The following is a 25697-nucleotide window of genomic DNA, read 5'->3' as shown; positions in this document are numbered from 1 at the left end:
TTCCTACCTTATGTTTTCCATGTAAATTATAAAGAAAAAAGGCTGACACTCTCTCCATTAACACTGAGAACACAAAGGAATTTCTGTTTTAGCTAGACTTGTATGGAAAATTAACAAAATTCAAAGGCTCAGTTTTCTAACATACATTTACAAATCTATCTTTTGCCTCTTTCCAATTTCATATATCTGTGTACAGTTTATCTCATTCTTATTCAATTTGCCAGAACACTTACAATTTTTTAATCCTTAAAGTCTTTAGTTTTCCTTTGTGTAGAGTAGGAAGCAGGAGTATATTTTAATATAATTTTGTCAGAAAGTTGCATATACCAATTATTTAAAACTCTGTCAATACTTACTATTACTACTGCTAATCAACATCAAAACCAAATCTAAGCATAATTATTTGAATTAAATCTTTTATAGACTCCACATTCAAGGCATTCGAAAATATTTTCTTTGGTTGGTACTGTTGATAGTTTAAAATCATAGTTTAAAAGCAGCCTATATTTCCATTATCAACATTATATTTTAAATTATGCTCTCAGCATCTTTTGGGACACTATTATGGGTTGTGCAGGTTTCTGTATTATAAAATGGAATTAATTATCAGCATTTGTCTGATACACATGGAGAAAGCAGAATACCACCTCTGCTGGGCAAAGGCTTTCTGCAAAATACTAACAATGAGCTTCCAGTGTTATGAAAAAATAATGCCTATATTTAATTGAAAATTTTGGAAATAAACCAGTCAGATTTTAGCTGTTATAGATAATTAAGTACATAATTAAATTAATTTCTCTATATACATTCTAGGACCTTGGCAGAAGGCTGAAATCTCACAATGCTTTTTATTACTTTGTTCAGCAACATCCTATTCCTTAGCTCTAATATTCAGACCTCTTTAAAGTTCTTAGGGCAAATTTGTAAGATAAAAGCCATGATTACAGCCTTCAATTTACTTGCTTGTAATATGATATACGGTATGTCTCTGAAATGGTTGTAAGCACTTCTATAGCTAAGCTTACAGCTGTGTTTCATGAGGCATGTTAGACTATGGAGACAATCTATTTTTGCTGTTATGCTCTAGCTAAAAAACGTGGCAACCTTCCAAACAAGAAAAAGAAAATCTTGTCATTGACAAAGGCCTTAAAATAAAAAAAAAAAAACTCCTCTTTTCAGGGAATAGAAGATGGAGAGAAAGGGGGACAGCTCTTTTCAGGTGACTAGAAACTATATGGCTTAATGATTCTGATAATACCCAATGTTCTTGCCAAACCAAAGCCTTATTTTGTCATTTTCTTATCTCTGATATCTTAAGAATTTGTTTGTACTTTTTGCTTCACAATCCCAATTCTTATTTTTCAATAAGCTCTGGACCTATGCCAATAGGTTAAATCAATTTATTTGGGGTCTCTCCTGCCTTTTTTCTTATTTGCCATCAACTTCCCCATGTCTTTTAAACTTCCTTGCCTTTGTAGATGAGTCTGAGAGGCTGAAAGTGTTGCAATCATCCATAAAATTGGATAAGCCTGTAGATTTCTCCAGAAAACCCTGTCATTGTGACTCCAGCCTCATGGAGGGACTAGCTGTAAAGGAACAAGATAAGAGCACAGGAATTGCCATATCACACCTAGTGAGCTGGTAAACTAGCAGCTTTTTCTCAAAGGGTGCCCATTGCCACCTATTTATAAGCAAGGTGCTCCAGCCTCTGCTCCAACTGTAGAGAACACATTCCTTGTGAATGGCTCAATACAGTTCCTTAATTAAAATCTAGTGGAAACCTGAGAACTAAAATGTTTAAAAATATTTTTTACCAAATGCTACCCAGTTTTTGGTTTCTCTGCTTTGATCTCCAGGTATGGAACTTCTTTCCAGGTGATTTTGGACATGAATCACTGAACAGCCATTGCTGGTCAATGTGCTGGTTACTACCTTGGCTGAATTATACATTATTTGCTGTTTCAAGATACGGAAAAAGATAAAGCATTATCACCACTATGCTTAACATAATATATTCCATGCATAATATGCAGAATTCGGTTTTGTCTAGAAACTAGATGTTTATTAAAGAAACTTTTAGAGGTTGTTCATAATTATTAGACTCATAATTAACAGCTTCTCTGATCTCTCAAAACCTCATGTTTTTTAAACTTAGCATTCAACTTTTTCTTCTTGATAGCTGAGCACCACTTTGGCCCAATTTAGAAACTAGTTAATTACAATTATAAAAGAAAGAACATCTCCCCCTCCTTGAAAAAAAAAAAAAATCCCACCTGGAAACTTATATGTATAAGAAACAATCACCTCAATGTATTAAAAATATGTTATGGGGGATGTTGCTGACTAGCTTCTAAAGTCAGCAAATCAAATATTCCAGCACTGGCTGTTGTTGGGGATTTTATTCACTACCATAGAAAGGAGACAACTTCTTGATACTGAAGAAAGCAAAGCAGTTCAAGTACCATCTCCCACTGTATTTATTAAATATTTTGGCTTGTTTATTAAAGGAAAAATCCAGTTTCTAACATGTTCTACATTCTACAGAATGTCAGCTGAAGTTGTTTCAGTACAGCACTGTGCAATATCTAAGCTTTCCATCTCAGCCAAAGCACACTGTCCTATTTCACTAAGTAATAATCTTGTTTACTTATCTTTTTATAACATTACTCAATGTCACCTGATTGTTCCTTCAAAACTGAGTCATTGTAATATCATCCAGTCTATACTAGCAAAAAAAAAAGGAAGACAGGGATAACTATACGATAATTTATTCCTGATCTATAAATATTATGCAATTATAAACATGATCAAGTGCCTATTTTTAAATACCAGAGGACCCTTTGATCCTTACAAAAATCAAATAATTTCTGACAACTTCCTTAACTAAAGCAAAATTAGCTCGCTGGGAGCTGAGTTTCTAAAAGCCCAGCAGGAATGCTGAATTTGATGGTAGTCAATACTCAAAAGCAAAGACATCTAAAAGACAACTTTTCAAAAAGCAGATTTCAAGCAAGCTATCTTTTAATTCTTTTTCCCCATTGCTTATCACATTATACAGACCCATGATTCACAGCAGAGACAATTTATCTAACATTGAGTCACTTGGAAAATTGACCATTCAAACAAATTTTGTAATAAAGAACATAAGTCTGCCCTAAAAGAAATAAAAATCTGTCCTAGAAGCAGTCAGAGAAGTTTAGGGCTCTGAAAGAAATTAGTTCATTGTTGATATTAATTTGTTTCTTAGCTGGCTGACAAACTCCCAAAGATGTTCAATATAGAACAATATTTTCCTATGTGAGCTATATACCAGAGCCAAAAATTGATCATTTCAGAAGACAAAAATCAGTGCAGACAGCAGGAGAAAAGGGATAAATTGCTATTAACATTTTTTTTCTGAGCATTTCTTGGTCTTTAAGTGAACTCCAGCACAACAAATCTTTATGCAGAGAACACAGAAAGTATAACTTTATTTTATCTATAGCTATATCTATGTCTGTGTGGTGTTTAAGACTGGATGCGGCACTTAGTGCCATGCTCTCATTGACAAGGTAGCATTGGGTCATAGGTTGGACTTGATGGCATCAAAGGACTTTTCCAACCTAGCTGATTTTGTAATTGTCAGGTGACTATAACTAACTGTTGTTGTAATTAAGAAATGGTTTAGTTATGCTGATACAAATATAAGTGAGAGAAAACAAAGAGAAACCACCAGCAAATCCAGACATGAGACTGGATGCTAAGTCAGACTCTTCCAGATCCAGAGATATTTTTTGTGACTTTTGTAGTAACTTGTATACAGAAAAACAAGTATTAATATTCTGTCTCTAACTGTGTAGCTCAGATTTTCTTGTGAATAATCTCATTGTGAAAACTGAAACATGAATAATAGCTGCACTCTCCCATCCTGCAACAAATAGGCTCATTTTATCACATTATTTCTTTTCTCTCTTTCAGCATATAACTGCAGTGGGAGGTTATAATGGTAGCCAAATAGCTCCCATTTCTACCAGCATTTATGCTTGTTTATGACTTATTTGGGAAAGGCAATGCTCTGGCTCAAAAGCTCAAAGCAGCAATCTATCAGTTGCACTACACCCATCTGTGTAAGGAAAACCTGTGCTTTGTTTGCAGGAGAGGGTGAAACACTCATAGCATCTGGCAGGAGACACTGACCTTGGGAAAAGCTGACAGTGCATCTCCTGTACACTCACTACACATCTTTGCCTTAATTCCAGAGCTCTGTACTCACACAGGTCTGCTTATAAGTCTGAAGTATATGCAGATAAAACCAAGTCTAGAATATCTAAACTCTCAGTCTCTGCTGCTTTTAAGTATACCTCACCTGTCAAAAGAGGTTGGCCAAGTTTTCCTATATTGAGTTTTTGGGGTTTTTTAATCCTTCATGTTCCCACTGTTCTATGCAAGCAAAGTAGCTCTAGTGTCTGAGGAATATGAAGTTTTCCAACTTGCTTGTCTGTGTGCCAACTCTGTTGTAGACAAGTCCCTTGTGAGGTATTGGTTTCAAGGGGCATCTAGCTGAACTTTAATATGCCATTATCATGCATTTTTCAGACAAATCTCCACTTATATTAAGTCAACATATATAGAATCATAAAATAGTTTTGATTGGAAATGATCTTAAAGATCATAGAGTTCCCAAGTTTCCTGTCATGTTCAGGAACACCTTTCACTGCTCAGTGCTCCATCCAACCTGGCCTTACACACTTCCAGGGATGGGGCATTTGCAACTTCTTTGGTCAACCTGTTCCATTCCCTCACCACCTTCACAGTAAAGAATTTTTCCTTAATATGCAATACAAACATCTTTCTTTCATTTTAGAGACTGTCATTATGTGCTCTTGTAAAAAGTCCCTCTCTGCCTTTCTTGTAGGCTCCCTTCAGGTGCTGGAAGGTTGCTATAGGGTCTCCCCAAAACCTCTTTTTCAGTTTGGCTTAAACCATGGCAGTATTCTGTGCAGAGCAGGAGAGCTAATCAGGTCTGTATTTTCAAGACGAAGCCAGTAAGAGCACCAAAAGAGGTTTCTTAAGTATTTACTTAATGTACCAATGCTGTTTGAGAAACTGTCAAATTAAACTCTCAAAGGAGTTGAAAGTTCAGAATTTGGCTACTCTGGGGATAAATAGAAAGAGTAGCACTGGCACCCTAAGGATATGCAAAAAGTGTGTTTGTGATATATAGATTCAGTCTGGCTCTCTGAAGCTGCCTCCTCTCTGCCACCAGCACAACCACCTTTCTGCCAAACCCAGCTGCCCATTAGCATCAGAAACAATTAATGAAATAAGCTGATTTTTTCCTGGAAAAAGCTAGCTGCTCAATAAAGCCAGGGTGATCTGCTGTCCCCATCCCTGTTGCCCAAGAAAGCTGCCCATTTGCCTTATGTCTCTAGCTGGGCTTGAAACTGCTGCCTCTGCAAATGATTGCTGTAAGAAAAAAATATAAAGTTGGAGAGCACAGAGTTATTTTTTTTTCCTCCTCTCCATCTACACATGTATGAAATAAGCCAATTAGGTATTCTGAACACTTTAATTAACAAATTAGTTATGAACTGGAAAAAACAGTCATGCTTTCTGTATTCATCAGGCTATGGTAAATTAACATAAGCTAATGATGCCTTCTTTAATGCAATTACTTGAGCTTCACTCTCTACAGATTTTGTTTCTTGGATTGGGTTTGGAATGAAAAGGATGATGACTTTCCTTCTAAACTTTTTTTTCAATGCATTAGTCCATCCTGGATATACATTGGCACTTTTCTTTCCTCTTTGTGACGTTTCTTTTTCCTGCACCTTCGCAAAATTCACTATCCTGTTGCAATGAATGTTTTAATGTTTTTTTTCAGAGGAATGAGCTAGTGAAAATATTTTTATTTGTCTTTTTCTGAGAACTCCTTCTACATATAATAGGTATTTATGAAAAATATTTCATTAGGCCAGATTGTTAAAGCACAGAAAACAACTTCTGACCTCAACCAGGTGGCAATCACAGTTTCCTTCAAAAGGGAGATATAAGTGTTTGTGGAACTGAGGTGGGTTGTGGGTTACCTTACAAATCAAAGTGGGATGCATAACTATTTATTTTGAAGGTGAAGAATAAACAAAACTCATTATATGATAGGATGTGAAGCAAATAAAGACAGAGGAAATTTGTTATCTTTTTTATTGATGCAAAAATGAGCTGAACTCAAATTCTTTATCAATTTTAAAAGAAAAACAAAAAAAAACCAACTCAGAGATGGAAGTTAATGCCACACAAAAAATTTATTTTGAGTAATACCAAAAGGACATGTTACTAATAAAAGGAAAAGATTTTCATTTATTCTCACAGGTAACAGAGCTCCTAAAGGAATTATGTTTTGAAATGAATTTTAAAAAATTTAAAAACACAAACAAAAACAATACCAAAAAACCCTCAAACAACACAGAGAACTCCCCCAGCGAAAAACATCAGTTGCTTGTATTCTCTCTAAAGCATTCCAGAAATATTGCTTATACTGTGTGAAACAAAAATAATGCTATGTCACAGACAAACATGTGTTTTGGGGTCTATTTATAAGTGAACTATTAGAGGCTTATCTTTTTCAACCATAAGTAACTTTCCATATTTTTAAATGGATAATAAATTATTTAATAAATAAGGGCTATCAATTTGTCCTGACTTCTGAAAACCTAGTTTGATCTACACTGTTCATGAGATACTGAAGTGGACTGTAAAACTTGTGTTTCTCTAAAGCACATATTTACAGAAAGAGAACTGCAGTTCATTTACTTTTTAAAAGGCAACCATATTTTAGCGATTTAGCTCAGCAAGAGCTCTCTTACAGACATACAAAAGCTAAGTGGATAATACTACTCTCATGATTTTACCATTTCTCTTATGCTACTCTGTTCATTACTCTCAGGATCTTGTCTACTTACAAAAGACAATCTATGTTCTAACCTGGATAGTGAACTTCCAAACCACTGGCAACTCCATAACTTTTTTCTAAGAGGGTTTTAGTCAAAATACAATGAGTTGTGTTGTGTACAGGTGTTCTCAGTCAGCTTAAAGTTGTTGTTGATAACACAAGGATATTGCAGTATTTAAGGTGCTGATCTACTGTTCATTTGGACAGATGTTAGCTCAGAGGGAGCACCTCCTCCTTTAAGACTCGTATCCAAACTAAACTCCTGGCACATCCTGTGAAGGCACAAGCCCAGACTGCTCACACAATTCAAGCTGATGTTAACTGCCCCTTCCACATTCACTTTGATGAAAGGAAAACTATAAAAAAATCCTTCTCATATTCCTTTATACAATAGTAAAAAGCAATTGGAGAAGTAGTGATATTCATTATAGTATTGGAGACTTTAAATGTGAAGGTAAAAAGAGCCTAGGCTACGTGTCCCTGGAATCCTTCAAAGGCAAGGATCTAACAAGCATTTAAAATTTTTTTTAGAACCATTGTCGCAGATCTGATTGACTTACTGGAAATGATCTGGGGAATAAAAGCAACATATTCCATTATAGATAAATTCTTGCATCTTCCATACAGAAGGCAAAATTTAAGACTCCATTGAGGAAAAAAAACCAGACAAAAACAAACAAAAAAAACCCCCATCCTGTCACAATTATACCTATGCCAACACTTAAAATTTCTGATGCATGTTTTATAGTCACGTTAATAACTCTGGTAATAGCACAAGGTCAGCACACTGATTAAAGGTAACCTGAAAGCTTAGATGCAAGTTACACAGTGGTGCTAGAAGGACTGCTTTTGGAACATCAACTGCTCTACAGATACTTCCTTTCATGCTACATTATCAATTTCATTGGTAGCATCAGATTCCCTGCTAATACTGGACTTAAAACAGAACCCCTGGGTACCAAATTTCCTCTTTTTTATTCCACTGTGCAAAAGATAATTTCCACATATCCAGAAATTCATTATGACCTTCATACTTTTACTGTCTGCTGGGATTAGTTCTGAAGTTCTGAGACTCTACTCAGTTTCAAGCAGCTTCCAATTATATTATATAACATTACATTATGTTGAAATAATGTAGAATTTCTTCCCTGAATTAAAATGGTATGAGATGGATGATAGGCAGCATTAATTCTCATACTAGTGAGAAGTATAGGGTCCAATAGCTTGGGAACCATTAAAAGGAAGATTGATAATACATTATATCAAACATGTGCTAAGAATCCTTCTCATGATGTGATGCAGTCCATTGATCCTATTGATGGCAGGTCATAAGATGTTAGACCTTTTCACCTTGAGATAACATGAAAAAGTTACTGAGGATGGATTTTAAAAAGCTTTAGAATGAATTTATTGAAAGCTTTCCTTTTCTCTGATGCCACTATAGCTACTAAGCTGCCATCAATACAGACTTTTGTGGGAGAAGAAGTATGACAAAAATGGAAGGACCTGTAATCTCTTTTTACAGAGTCTACTAACTAGATTCTAGTTAAAATTTGATTTGTCAATGATTTAATTGCATATATTTATATGCCACTTAGGTTTACTCCAGTATCAGTGGTCTTAGAAAGTGGAATTAATTTTTTTCAAAGATAACATATCCCCATATTCTCCAAATTGTACACAGGATCATTTAATATACTTGGAATTGTTTGGTTTACACAGCAGGAGAATCTGAGCTAATAACTGACAGACAACTCAAAACTATTTTTCTTAAGAAATCCATCCAAACCAAAAGGTTTTATGATTTTATAGCATTGAAATATTTCACAATGTTTGCATATATATATATATATATATATATATATATATATAAGTGATAGTAACAGACCCAAAAAAAAGAAAATCCATGAACATTTCTCCTCTTCTGTGGTGGTTTTTCCCCTTGCATAAGTTACAGACATTTCAAAAATAATCTATACCTTTGTTATACTAGCACTAAATAGCACACAGATAACTTTAAAATGAAAATGAAAAAAATGCTAACACTATGATACAGTAGAGCACTAAGATTAAGTTATGTAAAATGAAATATTATCTTACTACCAAAAGGATAATTTTATAGAAACTATACATCCAGCTTTGTCTGAACAGTTGCTAATACAGTACTGTTTAAATTTTTAGGTACAAGTCTTAGCTTATAAGCCTTTAACACAATTCAGGAGCCACCATACTCTTGCCAAAACTACATTCACTATGAAATTCATTGCATCTTTCTCTCTCCACAGAAGTTTTGTCACGGCTGAATTTCAAAGGATCATCACCCCCTTGCCATAGCAGGCCTGATGGGAATAGTAGCACTTGTTTCATCCAGCATTAACTCTAGTTAAATCTGTTGATAAGTGGTAGTATATCTAGTAGTAGTATAGTTGCTTCCAAAGAAAAGCAACAAATTTGTCTACATTTTCCCTACTTCTTCCTATGCTAACAAAATAAAAGTATTTTGGCTGCTTTTATCCGTTGTTATGATTAAAAGTGCTCAAGAAAGCAGAAGAAGGAGAGGACCCCATGAGAAAGACTTTGGGGGTCCTTGAATGAGAGAGCTGGTATAAAATTCAGACTTGCATTGCTCCCCCAGTTTTTTGGCTCTTTGTGATAAAGGAAATATAGATTCACAGTTGTAATGATTATATAAATCAAAGATTCTTACTCACTGACTTGGAAATTGTGGAAACATGAAAAATTTAATATGTATGGGTACAAATTTGCAAGACACTGACAGGCCTGTAGGTAGCTACTAAATATTTGTTTCTACAATCAGCATTTTTTCCTATAATGAAAAATAACCTTTTCCACCCCTGCCCCACACACACCTTAAAAAAACACAGGATACTTCTCCTTGTTTAACAAGAAATAAGGTTCAGAACAGGAAAAAAGCAGCAATGCAAAAGACCACAAAGTAAATTGATTTGGAAAGGTTAATGTTTCTAATCAAATTTCTGTCCATCAAATCTGCATTTCCTTTGAAATAAGTATACATACTAACTTATAAGTTTTTGAAGACTTATAGGGGTAAGTAGGTGGATGTGGAAAATTCAAAATATTTTCACAAACTGACACAGAAACCCACCCTACATATACACTCTGGCAGTTTCCAGATCAATGCCATTCCACAAAGACTTAATTCTACTTGCTTAAATCACTCGTTATAGGATTTGTAAATGAAGTGTTATCAAACATTAGAGTAAATTCATGGATATTTCTGCTTTTGAAGCCTCCTAAAAATTGCTGAAAATATTAAATTTTTTTGGCATGCATCTTTCCAATGCAACGTTTATAGCAGAAAACTACAACAACTATAGTGACATCTCCAACCTCCTCAATAACATGATCTGGCTGTTCAGGGAATCACTGCCTTAATCAACGGAAAAAAAATATACTATCTATTCAAATAAACTGTTTTGCCAGTCTAGAGTGAAGTGCCATGAAAATAGGAAAGAAAGATAATTGGGTTGGAGAGTAACATTTTCAAATGTGCATTTTTTTAATTCAAAGGGTCTGGGGCTAGAGGAGGGGGAGTTCTTTCCATTTAATGACTTGAGCACAGTGTGGTTTAAATAGCACATTTGATTTGGGAATCTATTAGCTGATAATGACTCCTTGGAGAGAAAAAAATTGGATTCACTTATTACTGGTTTGATTAGCAATATCTGTAATTCCATGAAGTTGTAAGATAGCTCAGTATTAAAACTGAGCTATTTTCCATCACTTGCAGAAGCATAAACACAGATAGACAAGTTCCTGTGATAAACATACTCCTGAATTCTGCAGTACTTTTACTGCCACTAGTTAGAAAAAAGATATTTGTTCATGTACATAGAGCCCCAGTTTTAAAAAGTATTTGTGCTATGCTTCATAGATACTAAGACAGGGATAATAACAATCTAACAAAGTTGCTATTTAAACAAAGAGATAAAACTGGTATTTAGCAAAGAGGTGCAACTAAATTTCCAATGAGGAAACAAAGCCGGCGTTTGATTAATGACAACACTGATCCAGATCGGTAAAGAAACATCATAAAAGAAACTGCCCCGTAGTGATTATAAGGGCAAGAAAGGGAAAAGTAAATATAATTAAAAGAAAAAATTAAATTCCAAATGTCAATCTGCCTTTCACTTAGAAAAGAATAAGTAGTCTTGTAAACTAAAAGGATAAATACTCTTCTAAAAACAATGGAAGATCTTCCCAGCAAAGCTGATGATCAGTTGTATTTTATTAAAGTGGTTCTAATGGCCTTTTTTAAAACTTAGAACTTTTAATGGATATAACTAGAGTAATACAACAGAATTCAAGCTAAACAGTGAGCAGTGTTTTAGAACTGAAGCACGATTCCTTTAATCTGATTAATATTTAAAGATATAACTGAAGGGACCTGACAGCCTAGCAAAACACACATCCAAACACACTGCCACAGAAATCCTGAGAACTGCAAAAGGCATGTAACAAAATACATGCAGCACTGAAATAAAAGCCTGCGACCAGCATAAAACAACATCTATTCTCATTCAGAAGCAACAAACCGTGTTATCTGCTGGTCTGCAGGCCTAAAACCAAAGAAATTGCCAATGTGCCTGTCTGGCCACAGGCTTTGCATCAGATCTGCATCTAGCACTGGAGCTCATCAGTCGTATTTTCTCTAAGCAAGTCTTTGGCTTCTGTTTAGCTCTCTTGAAACAGCAATTTTTTAACAACCAGTATCATAACCTGATCTGTTTTACATTTAATGTAGCTGTGCGATTGCATGGGCTAGGGTTTACCAGTATAACAATTTTGATATATTTCTGTACCTATCATACCTATTCTGCAGAGAATAAACTGGTATTTTATAAACATGGAGAGTAGAGGACCACAACCATGGGATGACAGCAGAAGTATTAAATATAGAGGCACAGGCTGACATCAGAGGAAGCAGGACTATAAATAACTCACTACATCAATTACTAGTCATTAAAAGAAAGTAACTCCAGGGCCTGGCTAAAGGTGATTTTAGAGAGTAAAGGAAAACAAACAAATCAAACAAACAAAACAAAGAAGGAAATAAAGAGATCAAAGAACAAGGATTCTACACCTGTAAAACACAAATATGCAGAGAAGTTGCAGACCAATAAACCAAGAACAGTGCCTGAGAGTACCAACAGGCCATAATTGCATTACCCAGTGGAGAACCCACTCACCCTGACAGTGAGCCTGGGGGTCCCATTTCAGCCTCCAGGTACTACCTGAGCCACATCAAAGGAATACCCATGCCTGAACCCACCCCATATCCTTCCTCACTTAGAGATTATGCTTCCTGACTTGACATTAGACCCAGCTCATCCCTTCCTACATGATGACCTCCAGACAACTGGCAGAGCTGGCAGTACTACCAGCACTCTTTGTGAAGAGGGGATGGTGCCTCAGTTCCATTAATCCAGGTAGGCCATCGAATTTATGCTCCTGTTCTTCCAACCACTAAGTCTGAGGCAGCTTTGTTACATCTGAACAAAATGAGCGTATTACAGACACTCATTGCATTACAGATATATATGCAAAAGCCAAAGTCCCTGTGGTGATAGAAAAAAGCCTGAATGACAGCAGTCATTGCTGAGGTGGGAACAAGTTACATCAACAAGTCACACCAAAGCTGTTTGTTTTTGCTCCAGCCATAACCTTGCAAGTACCCAATGCAGATAGGTATACCCTTTTATGTGAAGTCAATGATGCAGCTGTACTGTATGAGGCATTGACAGCAGGCATGTGGCCCATGCTGCTACACATTACTTGTAGTGCCCTTCTCCCTGCAGTGAAATTAGTCTCCCTTACAAGAAAGAGAAATTAATTCAGTTAATAAAAACAGTCCGTTCAAACAAGCATAAGCAATAGTATTCCATATAAAACACATTTTCACATTAAAAATACAATTCATCACTTTTTGAAATATCCAGACATTAAGGTTGAGAATGTCCCTTACCTCCTCGCTTGTTTAACTTGGCATACCCTGGCACATAGCTGCTTGTCATGGATGATGAACTGCTGAAGGAGGAATGGGGTAATGCTGAGACCAGAGGTTCATCACACTTTTCTGAAACACAAGAAAACAGATTCACTTTATGCTCTCAATTATTCATATGTATTAAGTGACAATGTGCTCTTCACTTTCCCTCTGGGTAATAACAAATCCTTGTTATTTTTGTTCATGTGGAATGCATGTACATTCCACATGAACAAAGCTCTACACCAGAGCTTTTCAACAAAACAATCCCTAACAAAACAACCACAAACCAACAAAACAAACAAAAATTCACCTCAAAACCCAGAAGAAAACATATAAAAAAACCCACAGATACACACACTGACATGAGAAAATGAAGGCTTCAACCACTAACAAAATAAGGTAATGGTAATATCTAACCATGAGCCATCACCCTCCCTTAGGGATACAGTAGTTGAACAAAAAAGCCTACCCTGATACATCTGGGATATTTTTGGTGACACAAAAAGCTAATGCTAGTGTTAAAGAAAAGTATTATCATGACAGCTTTCTAAGAAGTAAATAAGATACACATTTTCATTTCCATAATAGAAGTGCTGATAAATCTGATATTTAAAAAAAATAAATAAAATAAGGTACATTAATAAATGCCTATGAATTATCAGATACAACAGATTCACTGAAAGAACCTATACTAGCTAATCACTATAATTCAGTTGAGTACTTCACTTCCATTTTACCCCACTAAAGAAGATTAACTTGGTATTAGCATCTAAAATGGAAAAAATCAGAATCAGTATCTTAACCTTCCTAATGAAGAAAAAACTGTAAATCAAATCTCCTTCTTTTGTATTGTATAAATTAGAATGAAGAGAAATGGCTTAGAATTTTTCAAATACTTAATTAATGTATTGTCTTTTGTAAGTTTTTTGTGGGTATTTCAACAAATGGGAGAAATATGTAGCTTAAATTACTCATTTATATCACGGTAAAACTAAAAAAAGGTTTTAGTCAACACTAGTAAGCCTAATTAATCCTTTTAAACACATGCACTGCAGCACAGTCTCTGCTGTAAGTGGAAATACCTTCAATTTATGTATCTAGAATGCATTAGGTCACCATAGGTGTTCCACAATAGGTCTAAATATGCATAAGCAGCATATTTAATGCTCAGCCACAACAACTAGTTTTGGTACAATTAAAAACCAGCAGTTTGATCAGACTGGATCACACATAGAGACCAAATTAATCCTACTTTCTAAAGAACTTTAGGAGGAAAAACAGAGGATTCTGAGTGAATCAAGTAATATATAATGAAATTTTCCTAAAATGTACAGTCTTATGTAGTGAAAACCAAAATTACTTTCACAGGAATAGAAGTTGAAGTACAGAAATAAAAAGAACATTCATTCAGGAATCAGTATTTTGACATTTAGCAAAGAAAATAAGTGTCCTTTACAAATTTCTCACTTAACAAACATTAAGGGAAAGAAAATCCACAAAAGCACAAGCAAGAGCAAAGGGCAGCTGCTTTGGACTGAATTAAAGGATAACTCCAATGACTTTTAAGTTCACTACCACAGTATTTAATGATGTAATTTTGACAAGGGAAGACAAATGGTTTCAAACATTAATGTTTATATCACAAAGCAGAAAGATCAATTTCCCCCCTCCCTCTGCTCCGGCTGCAGCAGAGCAGCACATTTGGTCAGAAGCCTGTGCTGGGTGCTCCTCACACCACACCCCGGCAGAAGCACACTGGGGCTGCACACACCTCTGCACGCACCTGTGTTTTCACATTCTGGGTGCCAGGTTGTTTTTATTTCAGTCAAAGTGCTACAAGGTTAGAGCTAAGAAAGTGAGCAGCAGACTGACATAATTGCCAACTTTTGTCCTAAGCACCATAATTAAATAATGCAGAACTACTTGATAAAGTTTTTTCTCAAGCATTTCTTTATCAGTCAGTTTATTTTCTGTAGATTATTGTAGCTTTTCAGCTTGAAAACTACTTGTGCTGCCACTTCTTTTTCTGTGCTACCTAGCTAAAGACTTGAAGGCATTTGCTATTAATCCTGTTGTCTAAGTAAAAACGGAATGAAACATTTAAAAGTAGAACACACAATCAGAAGTTTTTAAAAATACATAACACAATCTTTTTATATCATATTCATTTGCTTAGATTACATGATATTTACCCTTAAGGAAAAAAAAAATGTTCTCATCAGTAATGAAAACTAAGATTGAACATGTACCTTTGTTCTGTTTCCTGAGGGTTTTAAAATATATTTTGCAAAGTAAATTGTTAGGTTTGTACAATTTTCTGGCACCCATAGCCTCAAACTAGGGTGGGGGGAAAAACCTGCATCTTCCTAGAAAAATATCAGAATGGTAAAATCTTAGTTACAAAAAATGTGCTCAACTTATGTAATTTGATTTATTACTAATATAATGGGAGGCTACTGCTTACAATAGTCTAAAAAATTATGAAATAAAAGATCTATCTTAAAACATAAAAAAGCTTTTAAAAAGTAATTTTAAAAATGTGACCAAACTCTTCATTTCTGCAACAGAAATAAACATAGATTTTTGACATAGATTTTTTCTGGGTTCAGAAAAAACATGACAGATAAAAAAAAGCCTCACCCAATAATGGAAGCTCATCAGAACTTCAGATCTTTTACTGGTTCCAGTAGCTAATGAGCAAATCCCCTCCTTTTAATTTGACCACTATTATATTTGTGCTACTACTGAAGATGCATAAAAGAAAATATGAGAGATTTATTTGTTTCTAAACCATTAAAGGTCTGCCTTATCTCTGTTTCACTAACTCATACTCTTGGATTCAAAAGAATAAGACAGAGAAGCATGACTTAGTAAAAAAAAAAATAGAAGGGGCATTCCTCTATTTTCCACTGTGGTCACAATTTTTACAGACAGTCATGAATATGCTTCATGTGATGTATGTGTACTTCTGAAGTATTTAATCTGGGCCTTCTGATTTCTTAATTTGATTTTAATCATCAATACTGTGATGGAGGCTAGGAAAAAACCCTGAGTTGATACCATTTGCCTTCATTGGTTTTTAGAAATGTAATCCTCTCCTATGTCTGTTTTGACACACCAAATAATAATTAAAAAAAAATCTCACTTTCTCATTGTTCTAACAAAACCCTGAGTTGATACCATTTGCCTTCATTGGTTTTTAGAACTGTAATCTTCTCCTATGTGTATTTTGACACACCAAATAATAAGAAAAAAAATCTCACTTTCTCATCGTTCTAAAAAACACAAACCTCCCAATCTGCCTGCTCATTTAGGATTTAAAATAGGAAAAATTCACCATAAATGTGTATGAATTACAGGAAAAGACTATATTTCAGATTAATAGACTTAAAAAATTATTACATGTCATCATTAACTCATGCCTTTGGTCCAACAGAATAAAAGTTAAAGGACTGCTTATATAAACTAGTATTATAACTAGCCCTATATGAAAGTTTCACTAAATATAGTGCATTATTTAAACTTCTGCCAGAATATGAAATACTGTTATACCAGAGATTTAAGAGAAAAAATAAAACAAACTAAACCTTGGGAACCTTTTGTTCTTCCAGCATTTTTAGTTACTTCCTGCAGAATTCAATTTTTTACTTACCAGAATCATATATACCTTCCTGTTACTGAGATATAATAGCCTTCCCTATATAAGTCAATGCACTGTGCCCTGTTAATCAATTACAGAGCACACTCTCCTGCCAGCATCGCAGCAGCAGAGGAATAAACTCTCCTCCATACCATTTATCTCAGTGATATATTAACAGCCAAGGCAGCCTAAGCTCATTTAAATGTTAACTTTCTGAAGAAAAAGACACTTCCACTTCACTCTATTCTGTTTAGATCAAGAGAACTGATAACTTTGTCATAGGAATGATGACATTTGCTACTCTGGCTTCTCTATTCAGAAGGAAATAACAGGTATATGTCCATTAAAAACATGTGTTCTCAAGATTATAATAATTAGATCAATGGAATGAAGGTCACCTAATGTCATTAAACACAAATGTGAAACATCTGCAATCCCCAGTCTTCAAATTCCTCAAGACCTAAAGATCATTGAAACAAAAGTGTGCTGTGCACTTGCTCTGTTCTTACATGTTTTCTCAGGCACCTGGCTATTGGAAACCAGATAGCAGATGAGATGGATCTCTTGTTTTAACAACTGCAGCCCCTCATATTTCTGGTGTTCATACTCAACAAAACAAAGAAAATGTATCTGCCCATTCTTTCCTGTTTTACAGTCCATTCATAGCTTATTTTTATATCATACCCATCATGCTGGAGAAACTAAAAAAGGCCCATCTCCTATTTTGCCTGCAATTGCTTTAATTCCAGTTTACTAGTCTATGAACTATTTGGGGAATAGGGGCCACATTATTTGAAGGGACAGCTGTTGACTGCAGCACAAAGTAGACCATATACACACAAACTCTCTTATCAACCCCATAGGTTATTAAAGTTTATCCTCACTATACCAGTCACTTCAATGATTTTTGATGGGCAAAGCAGAGTAAAGTACCTTGATGCTTCACTTCACAGAAGTCTGTTCAAATGCTTCCTGATCAATAAACAGGTCACCTGTAAAGTTGCTGACATATCTTATCAAAGTAGTCTGAGAAGATGAAAAAAAACAATCTGCAGTTCATCTGTGTCTTCTTGACATTTGTATCTAGTAGTAGGTTAGAATGCATACAAACTACCTAAAAATACTAAGAAATGGAAAAATATACATTTATAGTTACAGGTAGTTTTTATGAATAATTTGGACCTGCATCAGAAGGTCTCCCAGAAGCTCTTGCAAAGAATCTGTCAGCAAGGTAAAAAGACAGCTGTGATGTGTACAGTGGATCTAAAAATGAAAAATATTTGATAACCATAACTCATCAGAAATAAGTGATGGTCACTTACTAAGTATGCTTTTGAATAAGAAAGGCTTTCACATCATATGGTTCAGTGTGCACTGAGGAACACACCTTTAAATAAATATCAAATCTACAATTTACCACTCCTGTTTTAAAATCTTCAGTCAAGATTTCCTATCAAATTGTAATCTAGGACAAAAATTTTGCTGAATGATAGATCTAAGACATAAACATGCCACCAACAAAAACTTTACTAAGAAAACCTCCATATGTGTATGTCAGAAAATAAGAACTCAAAAGCTGAACATCTTAGATTCAAAAAGGTATATGACTGCAATGTCAATATTGTGTTTGTATTAAAAATAACCAAAATAAATCACTAGCAGAAGATGAAAGAGATGACTCACTCTGTATCAGCACTGAAAAAAAATCATGGCCAAGAAATATCCAAAGCCCTGACTCTAACCAAAAGTCGTAATCAGCTTTATTTTACACAAGACAAACAGATAATTTACAATACAAACCACAAAATCTGAACTATTAACAGTATATCCAACTCATTAATTATACAGGAATGCCTGTCAAGTGTAGTGGGGAAAAGTTGTTATAAACAATTTCAATCTTTACTTGTAATGCAAAAGACTCCTGCTTTAAATATGAATTCCAAGATAAATGTTAGGGAGCAAGGGAGAGAATCATATCATCTGGGTTTAATTTGTACTGTGTGTTAAATGCTAGTTAGCCTAAACACATTTTTCTTCTCCAATTTGAATACATAATTTCGCTGTAGTGTACTGAGGAGGAAGAATAAGCCACCAAGCACTTCTGAAAAGCAGTCATGAGATTGCAAGGGCACTCTGAAACGTGGGTAAGTACATATGGGAACTGGCATATCTCCAATGACAAGCAATAGGAATATTAATGAGGCTGGTTTGGATTGCAGTGTGTTATTATGCTGAGACAGCCTCCCCTTCCATATAGTACAGGTAGGTTTTATAATCCAAAATGAATGCTAGAGTATATCAAGTTTAATTCACAAGCCTGTGTCTCCAAAGAGTAGGAATAAATAAGCACAGGCTGCTAGAATATTTTATGCACTGTTTCAAATGAACTTTTAAAGTGATGCAAGCCAAAAAGCAGGAGGTACTTCAAAGCAGCTCATCATCAATGGTAGCCTCTTTAAAAAGCAAACTTAAAAGTGGGTGTTATTGAGCACAAGTTTAATTTCAACCTTTGCCCTGTGTCACAACCCTGCGGCCCAGTACAATATGCCTCTATCCAAACTTAGATAATGTGTGACAGGAATGCAGGTAATTGTTGCAAAAAGCCAGGTAGGGATATCTCATGCTCTCAAGTACTTAAGTCAGAAAGAAACCAGTGAAGAGTTTATCAAAGAAAACCTTCTCTTATGGGGAAAGCAAATACTTGCCTGTACAAGTCATTTGGGGTTGTTCAAACAAAAAACTTTCTGCCTTTTGCATGTTTTATTGTGGGGTTTTTTTTTTGGCTTGGAATACAGTTTAAAGAAAACCCACTACATACTGCTACTTTCTTTTTCTCTTTCCTAAGATAACAAGCCAAGTTTACTCCTCCCCAAGTTTCTTTGGCCTCTTTATATAGACAGTAAATAGGGATGATGGCTGCCAGAGTAGAAGCTCAGTGTTTCACCCTCTTCTGTCCCACCTATTTTCCATATTGCAGAAGCTGGCAGACTCTCCACGAGTGACATTTCACACAACACCCCTGATGGACTGTTAGGGAGTCAAACTCACATTCAACTTCATGAGCAAATGAGCCCAAGTGTCACTGAAGCTTTTCTGCAAGTATTGCTTGAGCTCAGCTGTAATCTAAATGATTAGAGAAGCTCATATTGATCACCTGGGATGTTTCATATTCCACTTCAAGCTGCATACCATCAGTAGAGGTAATCCATTGTTGCTCAAAAGGTTAGCTGCTGCTGGAAAGGAAGAAAATGTAGCAGCTCTTTTTCCCCCTTTGTAAATCATAAATCACATTAATTTGTTGGTCTTCACACAAACCTTAAGCATTAAGGTTATATGTTTTGAGGTTTATCTCAAGTCTTTCTTTAGAGCTCTGTAAGGAAAGGAACAAGCCACAGCTAATGTTTTTTGTTATGGTGCTTACTTTGCTCAGGGCAGTGGACAGGCAGTGAGATCTGCTTCTTTGTTCTGGGTCTGAATCAGGAATTCATCTTTGGGCAATACTGGATACCTCACCAGGGCCATTTCTAAAAGTGCATGTGGATGCCCAAAGACAGTAGTTTACAAGATCTTCCAAAGTATCTTTTTACCTGAACTTCATTTCTAATTTCTAAATTTTTTCTGAAAAATTGACCAGTTTTTAGAGTAGCCAATGAATTATTGATCTGAAAGATATGGCTACAAATTTTGATTACTACATACTACTACCCTATTCCATCATAAGGGCCCAGGCTATTAATAAGTAACAAAACTTTCGTGGTTTGAGGAATTTTTAATAAACATTTCTTTATATTCCTGGGAAATATTGGAAATGAAAATATCATAAGAATTGTATTAATGTGCAATGTACTATAGGACTATTATGAGACATTTCTGGATGCAATGCTGTCATTAAATGGTATATAACATAAACCATAGTACTCTCCAAGCTTCTGTCTTTAACCATTGAAAATGAGTAAAGGGTTAAAGCTGACATCAGTAATTACTGTGACTTACAACTTACCCAGAGATATTAGGATTTATTTTTAAATTAAGTTATTCAGCATGGAAATATTGTAAGTATAAATGTATACAAAGCAGCCTCCTGAAATTAAAATTTATAAAAATTTCAACTTCTCACAAAGGAAAAATAGAAAACTATCAAAAATTTGCCAAATTCAATTTTTCAGAAAAATATAGTTTTAAATTCTTCATTTACCAAAATGCATATTTAATTTAGTATTTTACATTTTTCTTTTTAGAAATAAAAAGGCACATCAAAATTAAATGCATTATTTTATCATTTAGTAAAATTCATTTTTAAATTATTTTAGAAAAGTATGTTCTTTCTTACCTACAGTGAGACTACTTAGGCAGCTGGTTCTGACTGCAGTTTGTGGTTTGATTTGGGGTTTTTTTTGGTTTATTTTTGATGGAAGAGAGTGGACAGAGGAAGTTTTTACATCACTCTAAAGCAACAGCACATCTGGATTTCCTCTGGCCTACTTTAGAGTCTATAGTCCATTGGGAATTCCTCAAATGTTCCTACCCTTTTGTCTTTTATGAACACATTTGTAAACTGTTTTGCACCCTGTGAAACTCAAAGTTGTATGAGAAACCTACATCTTTTTTGCTCATTTAAAAAAATCTCCACTACTAAGGTCAGTGGCACCTGGAATAATTGAAAGTCAGTCAGTCTGGTTGTATGCTTGGGCTGTCATTAAATTGTCTTTGTTGTATAAGCAATAGTAAACTGTCAGTTCTATGCAAAGTAAAACTCATGAATATTTCCATATTTTTGCATACCCAACCCTCAGGTGCCTCTTCAGTTATTAACCTTCTGGCATGCAAATCTAGCTCTTCACCTTTTCACTACTGAAAATACCTGAGAATTTTGAAGGATTTTTACAGCAAACAAAGTTCCAGCTTAGGTACCTTTACAGATATGAGTGATTTTTCATAGACTGATACCTGAATTAAGTATGAAAAAATCTGGAGTCAGGTCATATGAAGTTTTAGAGTAGCAGGTGGAAGAACCCACAATGATGAAGAAAAAGATCACGAAAAAGAAAAGGAATAAAATCTTCACAATTTATTTTGTTAAGACTTATTTAAATTAGAATAATTTCATTAATTACCTAGCCTATGTTCCTCCTCAGTCAACTTTATATCAACTATTGTTTTTTGTTTATGGGTGGGGGTGGAAGCTGGATTTGTTTGTGGTTTTTTTGGAGGAGTTTTTTGGTTTTGTGAGTGTTTGGGGTTTGTTTTCTTTTTTTGTTCCTTATTTGACTTGTTTGTTTTTCAGAATCTAGAGATAAAACACTAATGGATAACAACTAATAACAACTAATGTTTTCTAAAGATTTTTTGGACCAGCTTTACTTTTCATCATTGCTTTAGCAGGTTTCCATTTCTAAAATGAAGCTTTAATCTCTAGCAAAAAAAAAATATGCTCTTTATTTCCTCAAAGTCCTACTCATTATAATGGTCTCTTTACTTTTAGCAGCTCTTTATCAACATAATTGTTCTGAATTTAGAGATGTTGTTCTAGGTTTTATCTAATTTAAGCATGATCAAAGCAAACAGTGTCTTTAAAATTGCTCTACACTTCAACAATAAAAGCACTCCCACAGAAAACCAAACATTAATTCTCAAACCAATGTCTCATAGGTACAGAAAAATAGGTGTTTTAGTGTATACAGTGTATATAAATTAATTTTTACATAATTATGTTAAAAATGTTTTATTGTCTGTAATGAGGCTATCTACCTACCCACATATTACTTCAAATGCTTAACAAAAGTCTTGTGAAAAAGTTAACTGAGAGCAAAAGCTGCAGATTCCTGTCTGAAGGCCTTGCCAGAAAACTAAACTTTCCCTATAATGGCTAGGGAGGAAACTCTGTTCCTACCAGGCAGACAAAATATTTAATACCATTAAGCATGCAAAGCACATTCCGATTTACTTAGATGACGAACAAAATAGAAATTAGCAGGTTATGCAAAACACAGCAGAGAATTGCCTCTCAATTTGCACAGCAAAAGGCAAACATCACTTAAGCTTAAAATCAGGGTTTTATTCAAAAGGATTATTAATTCCATGTTTGTCCATTATGTTTACCTTCATATCCCCTTTAGAGAAAACAGACATGTCATATTTATAGTGGAAGCTATTAGTCCACTGTTTATCAGTTGTCTAATGTTAGAAGTGATGAGAGAAGCAAAAGCCAAAAGATGTGTGATATATGAATGTAACCATATTATACTGACAGATTATTCTTTTCCTCTGTGCAAAAGACAAAAAAGGTCTACCTTTGTTTTCTGCCTTTTCTGTGTAGATTTTTGCCTGCAACTAAGACTAAAATATCTGCTTTCTCAATTCCTGTCACTGGTGCATGAGAGGATTAACTCCGATTCCAGATTGCATTTTTGTTAAAAAAACTCTTGTTAAAAAGCAATCTTTCCCACATTTCTGAAGAAGTATCAAGTGACCAAAGAAATTAAATTGTCATAATATATTGATTTCACCAAAACACCAACAAAGCATTCTGAAAAGGTATGTTTGCAGGTGAAACAAGAAATACTTTTGGTCTTTTTCCTTACTCTTGCATTAATGTAATGCATATGTTATATATGACATATGTTTAAATCACGTTGGTTATTATATGATTTCACAAAACCTGAAGATAAGCTTCCAAACCATGCTGATACCTTTTGTGGTTTGTTTTAGGCCCAAAATCCTGGCTAGGACTGTGGCTAGGAAAGTAAGAACAACAACAAAACAAATTGAGGACCATTTGATAATAGAAAAATGTGACCATAGTTTAGATTTCTGAACTCTCTGTATTGTACACTAAAAAGGGCAAGCTGCAGTACAGCCAGCCTGGGAGACACAGCATTCTCTGAGGCTTGTTATACATACTGGGAAACTCAAACCAATTATAGAACATGGCTGTGAATTTTGACATTAGAGGCCCAAATTTCTTACACTAATACCTCGAAGAAAAGAGATATGTAAATCAGAGAAGGCTAAAAAGTATTTTCATATGCTGGTGAAAAAAATCTGCAAGTTGATTCCAATGTGTTCAGCATCCTTAAGCACATAGGCAACAGCACAAGGTACAAATCAGTTCAGGACAGTAGCTTCAAAGTACACATTTTGTGAGTGTGTTTGATACAGCGGCTGCCTGTACTGATCAGTGTTGATAATTCAGATCTTAATGGTTTTGTCATACTAGATAAGATTGAAAAGAAAGGGTTTCCGGAAGGATGGTGCTTCACTTCTCCTACATCTAGTCTTTCCATCACCCCAGGCAAAATGGTAAAATTCACCTGTCTTTGGTAACTAAGCATCCTCAAAAAAAAAATTAAAAAAAAAATCTTTCTATCCATAGAAATGCCTTGCTTGTTCTTGTCTGGTGCATTACTGGGACAAGAGGAAGAAATCTTTGGATGGAAACAGAAGAGAAGAAATTGCAAAGTAGGAAAACCAGTTTTGAACATACTGCACATCAAAAACAGTTTTAAAAGGGCTTAATCAAGAGTAGGATTGATAAACCAAAGTTCCTTTTCATTGTGAAATACTACAGTTCCAGGTAGCATCATGTGCTCCCTTTTTTTTTTTAAACCCTCAAATTTCCCCCATGTACTTTTTTTTGTCTCATCAGAAACTCTTGAATTAAGAAGAACTCATTAAAGAGAATTGTAATGTAATTCATCTTAAAGGCTGTCTAGAAAGATGCTGTATATATGGGTTTTATAAGAGAGATTTTTAGGTACGGTGTGTCACTGTGTTCCTCTTCCTGATTTAAATAACCACACCTACCTTATTTTAATGTTCTGTGGAAGTGCAAGCCAGAATGTTTTACAATAGCCTTAGCTACCCAGCTTATCCTGCTGTTCACACAGCATTCTTTACATATAAGTTGTTATGTTTATCTAATTATCAAATGCAAACAGTATTGACAGCAGCAGCATCTATTATTGTATCTTCATTATCATGCTCAGCTACAGCTGAGGCATTTTTAAGGCCAAGAGAATGTGATAATTATGCTTGGTACAACCTTATTATTACTACATGTTTAACACGTCAACAAAGGAACACAGCAGAGTTAAATTAACATATGTGAAAAATGAAGGTGTCTAATAATTATAGCCCGTTCCCTCCAATTTTAACCAGATATCTGAATATTAAGTTCTAACATTACAGTTTACTACCTTTGTCTGGGTCATGAACTCCCATTATGTTCAAAATGAAGGATGCCTCCTGTAAATACATTGGAAAGTCTACATACACAAATACTGCAGGCAGGATCACCTGTAGGACTTTCCAGTCCTATCAGCTGGCTTTGCCCCAGTCTTGGCAGGGGTCTTCTGATTCTGTGGCCATCAAAACACTGGACAGAAGTGAGGCAAAAAAGAGTGAGAAATGGTTTTGTGAGTCCCAAGGGGAGTACAGGGAGAGGGACAGGAAGATTCTGGCTGCCAGATTCCTCTGGAGGGTCCCAGTCTCATGGAGAGGAGCCCACACTACATCAGGGAAACAGAGAGACCAGGTGCAGCAGAAAAGAGAGTGATCCCACCATTTCCCATTCCCCTCTGCTGCTCAGTCAAGAGGTAAAAGAGTCAGGAGAGAAAGTGAAGTTAAGACTGGAAAAAAAGAGGGACTGAGTTAAGCAGGAAGGCGTTTTATGTTGTTGGGTTTAATTTCTTTGCAGCATCCTTCTTATTTTAACTGGCAATAAAATAAACTCATTTTCCCAAGTCAAACATGTTTTGCCCATTAGGTAGTTGGCAAGTGATCTCTCTGTGTTTATTTTGACCCACAACCATCTTATTTTCTTCCCAGAAGGGTGGGTATGCCTGGCTGCTGGCCAGGGTCAACAACCAAGCTGCTAATCAGATATCAGAGAGCTGACTGCACTGCTTGTCAGAGACACCTCAGACATTCACACCAATGGTATTGACTAAATGCAGTCTAAAAGCATTAAATGTTGGGGTTTTACAGATCTATTTGAGGAGAACTAAAGAACAATAAATTAATTTGTAAGATGACTTCTACAAAGTTAAATTTGAAGATTTCTGCTTCAAGATGTAACAGCCTGTCCTCAGCACAATATT

At 35.1% G+C, this 25697-nt stretch overlaps 1 protein-coding gene across 1 annotated transcript in view; it reads right to left on the bottom strand.

Moving 5' to 3' along the window:
* CNTNAP2 (contactin associated protein 2) overlaps positions 1–25697 on the bottom strand; it is a 1016974-nt gene that overhangs the window by 686835 nt on the left and 304442 nt on the right. Inside the window, exon 2 of the mRNA XM_039715193.1 lies at positions 12936–13046. Within this exon, the coding sequence (XP_039571127.1) occupies positions 12936–13046 (111 nt within the window). The remainder of the gene's footprint in view (positions 1–12935; positions 13047–25697) is intronic.

This window comes from Passer montanus, unplaced genomic scaffold, assembly GCF_014805655.1.
Source record: "Passer montanus isolate IOZ18808 unplaced genomic scaffold, ASM1480565v1 scaffold32, whole genome shotgun sequence".
Lineage (NCBI taxonomy): Eukaryota > Metazoa > Chordata > Aves > Passeriformes > Passeridae > Passer > Passer montanus.
This window is presented reverse-complemented; position numbering and strand designations above follow the sequence as displayed.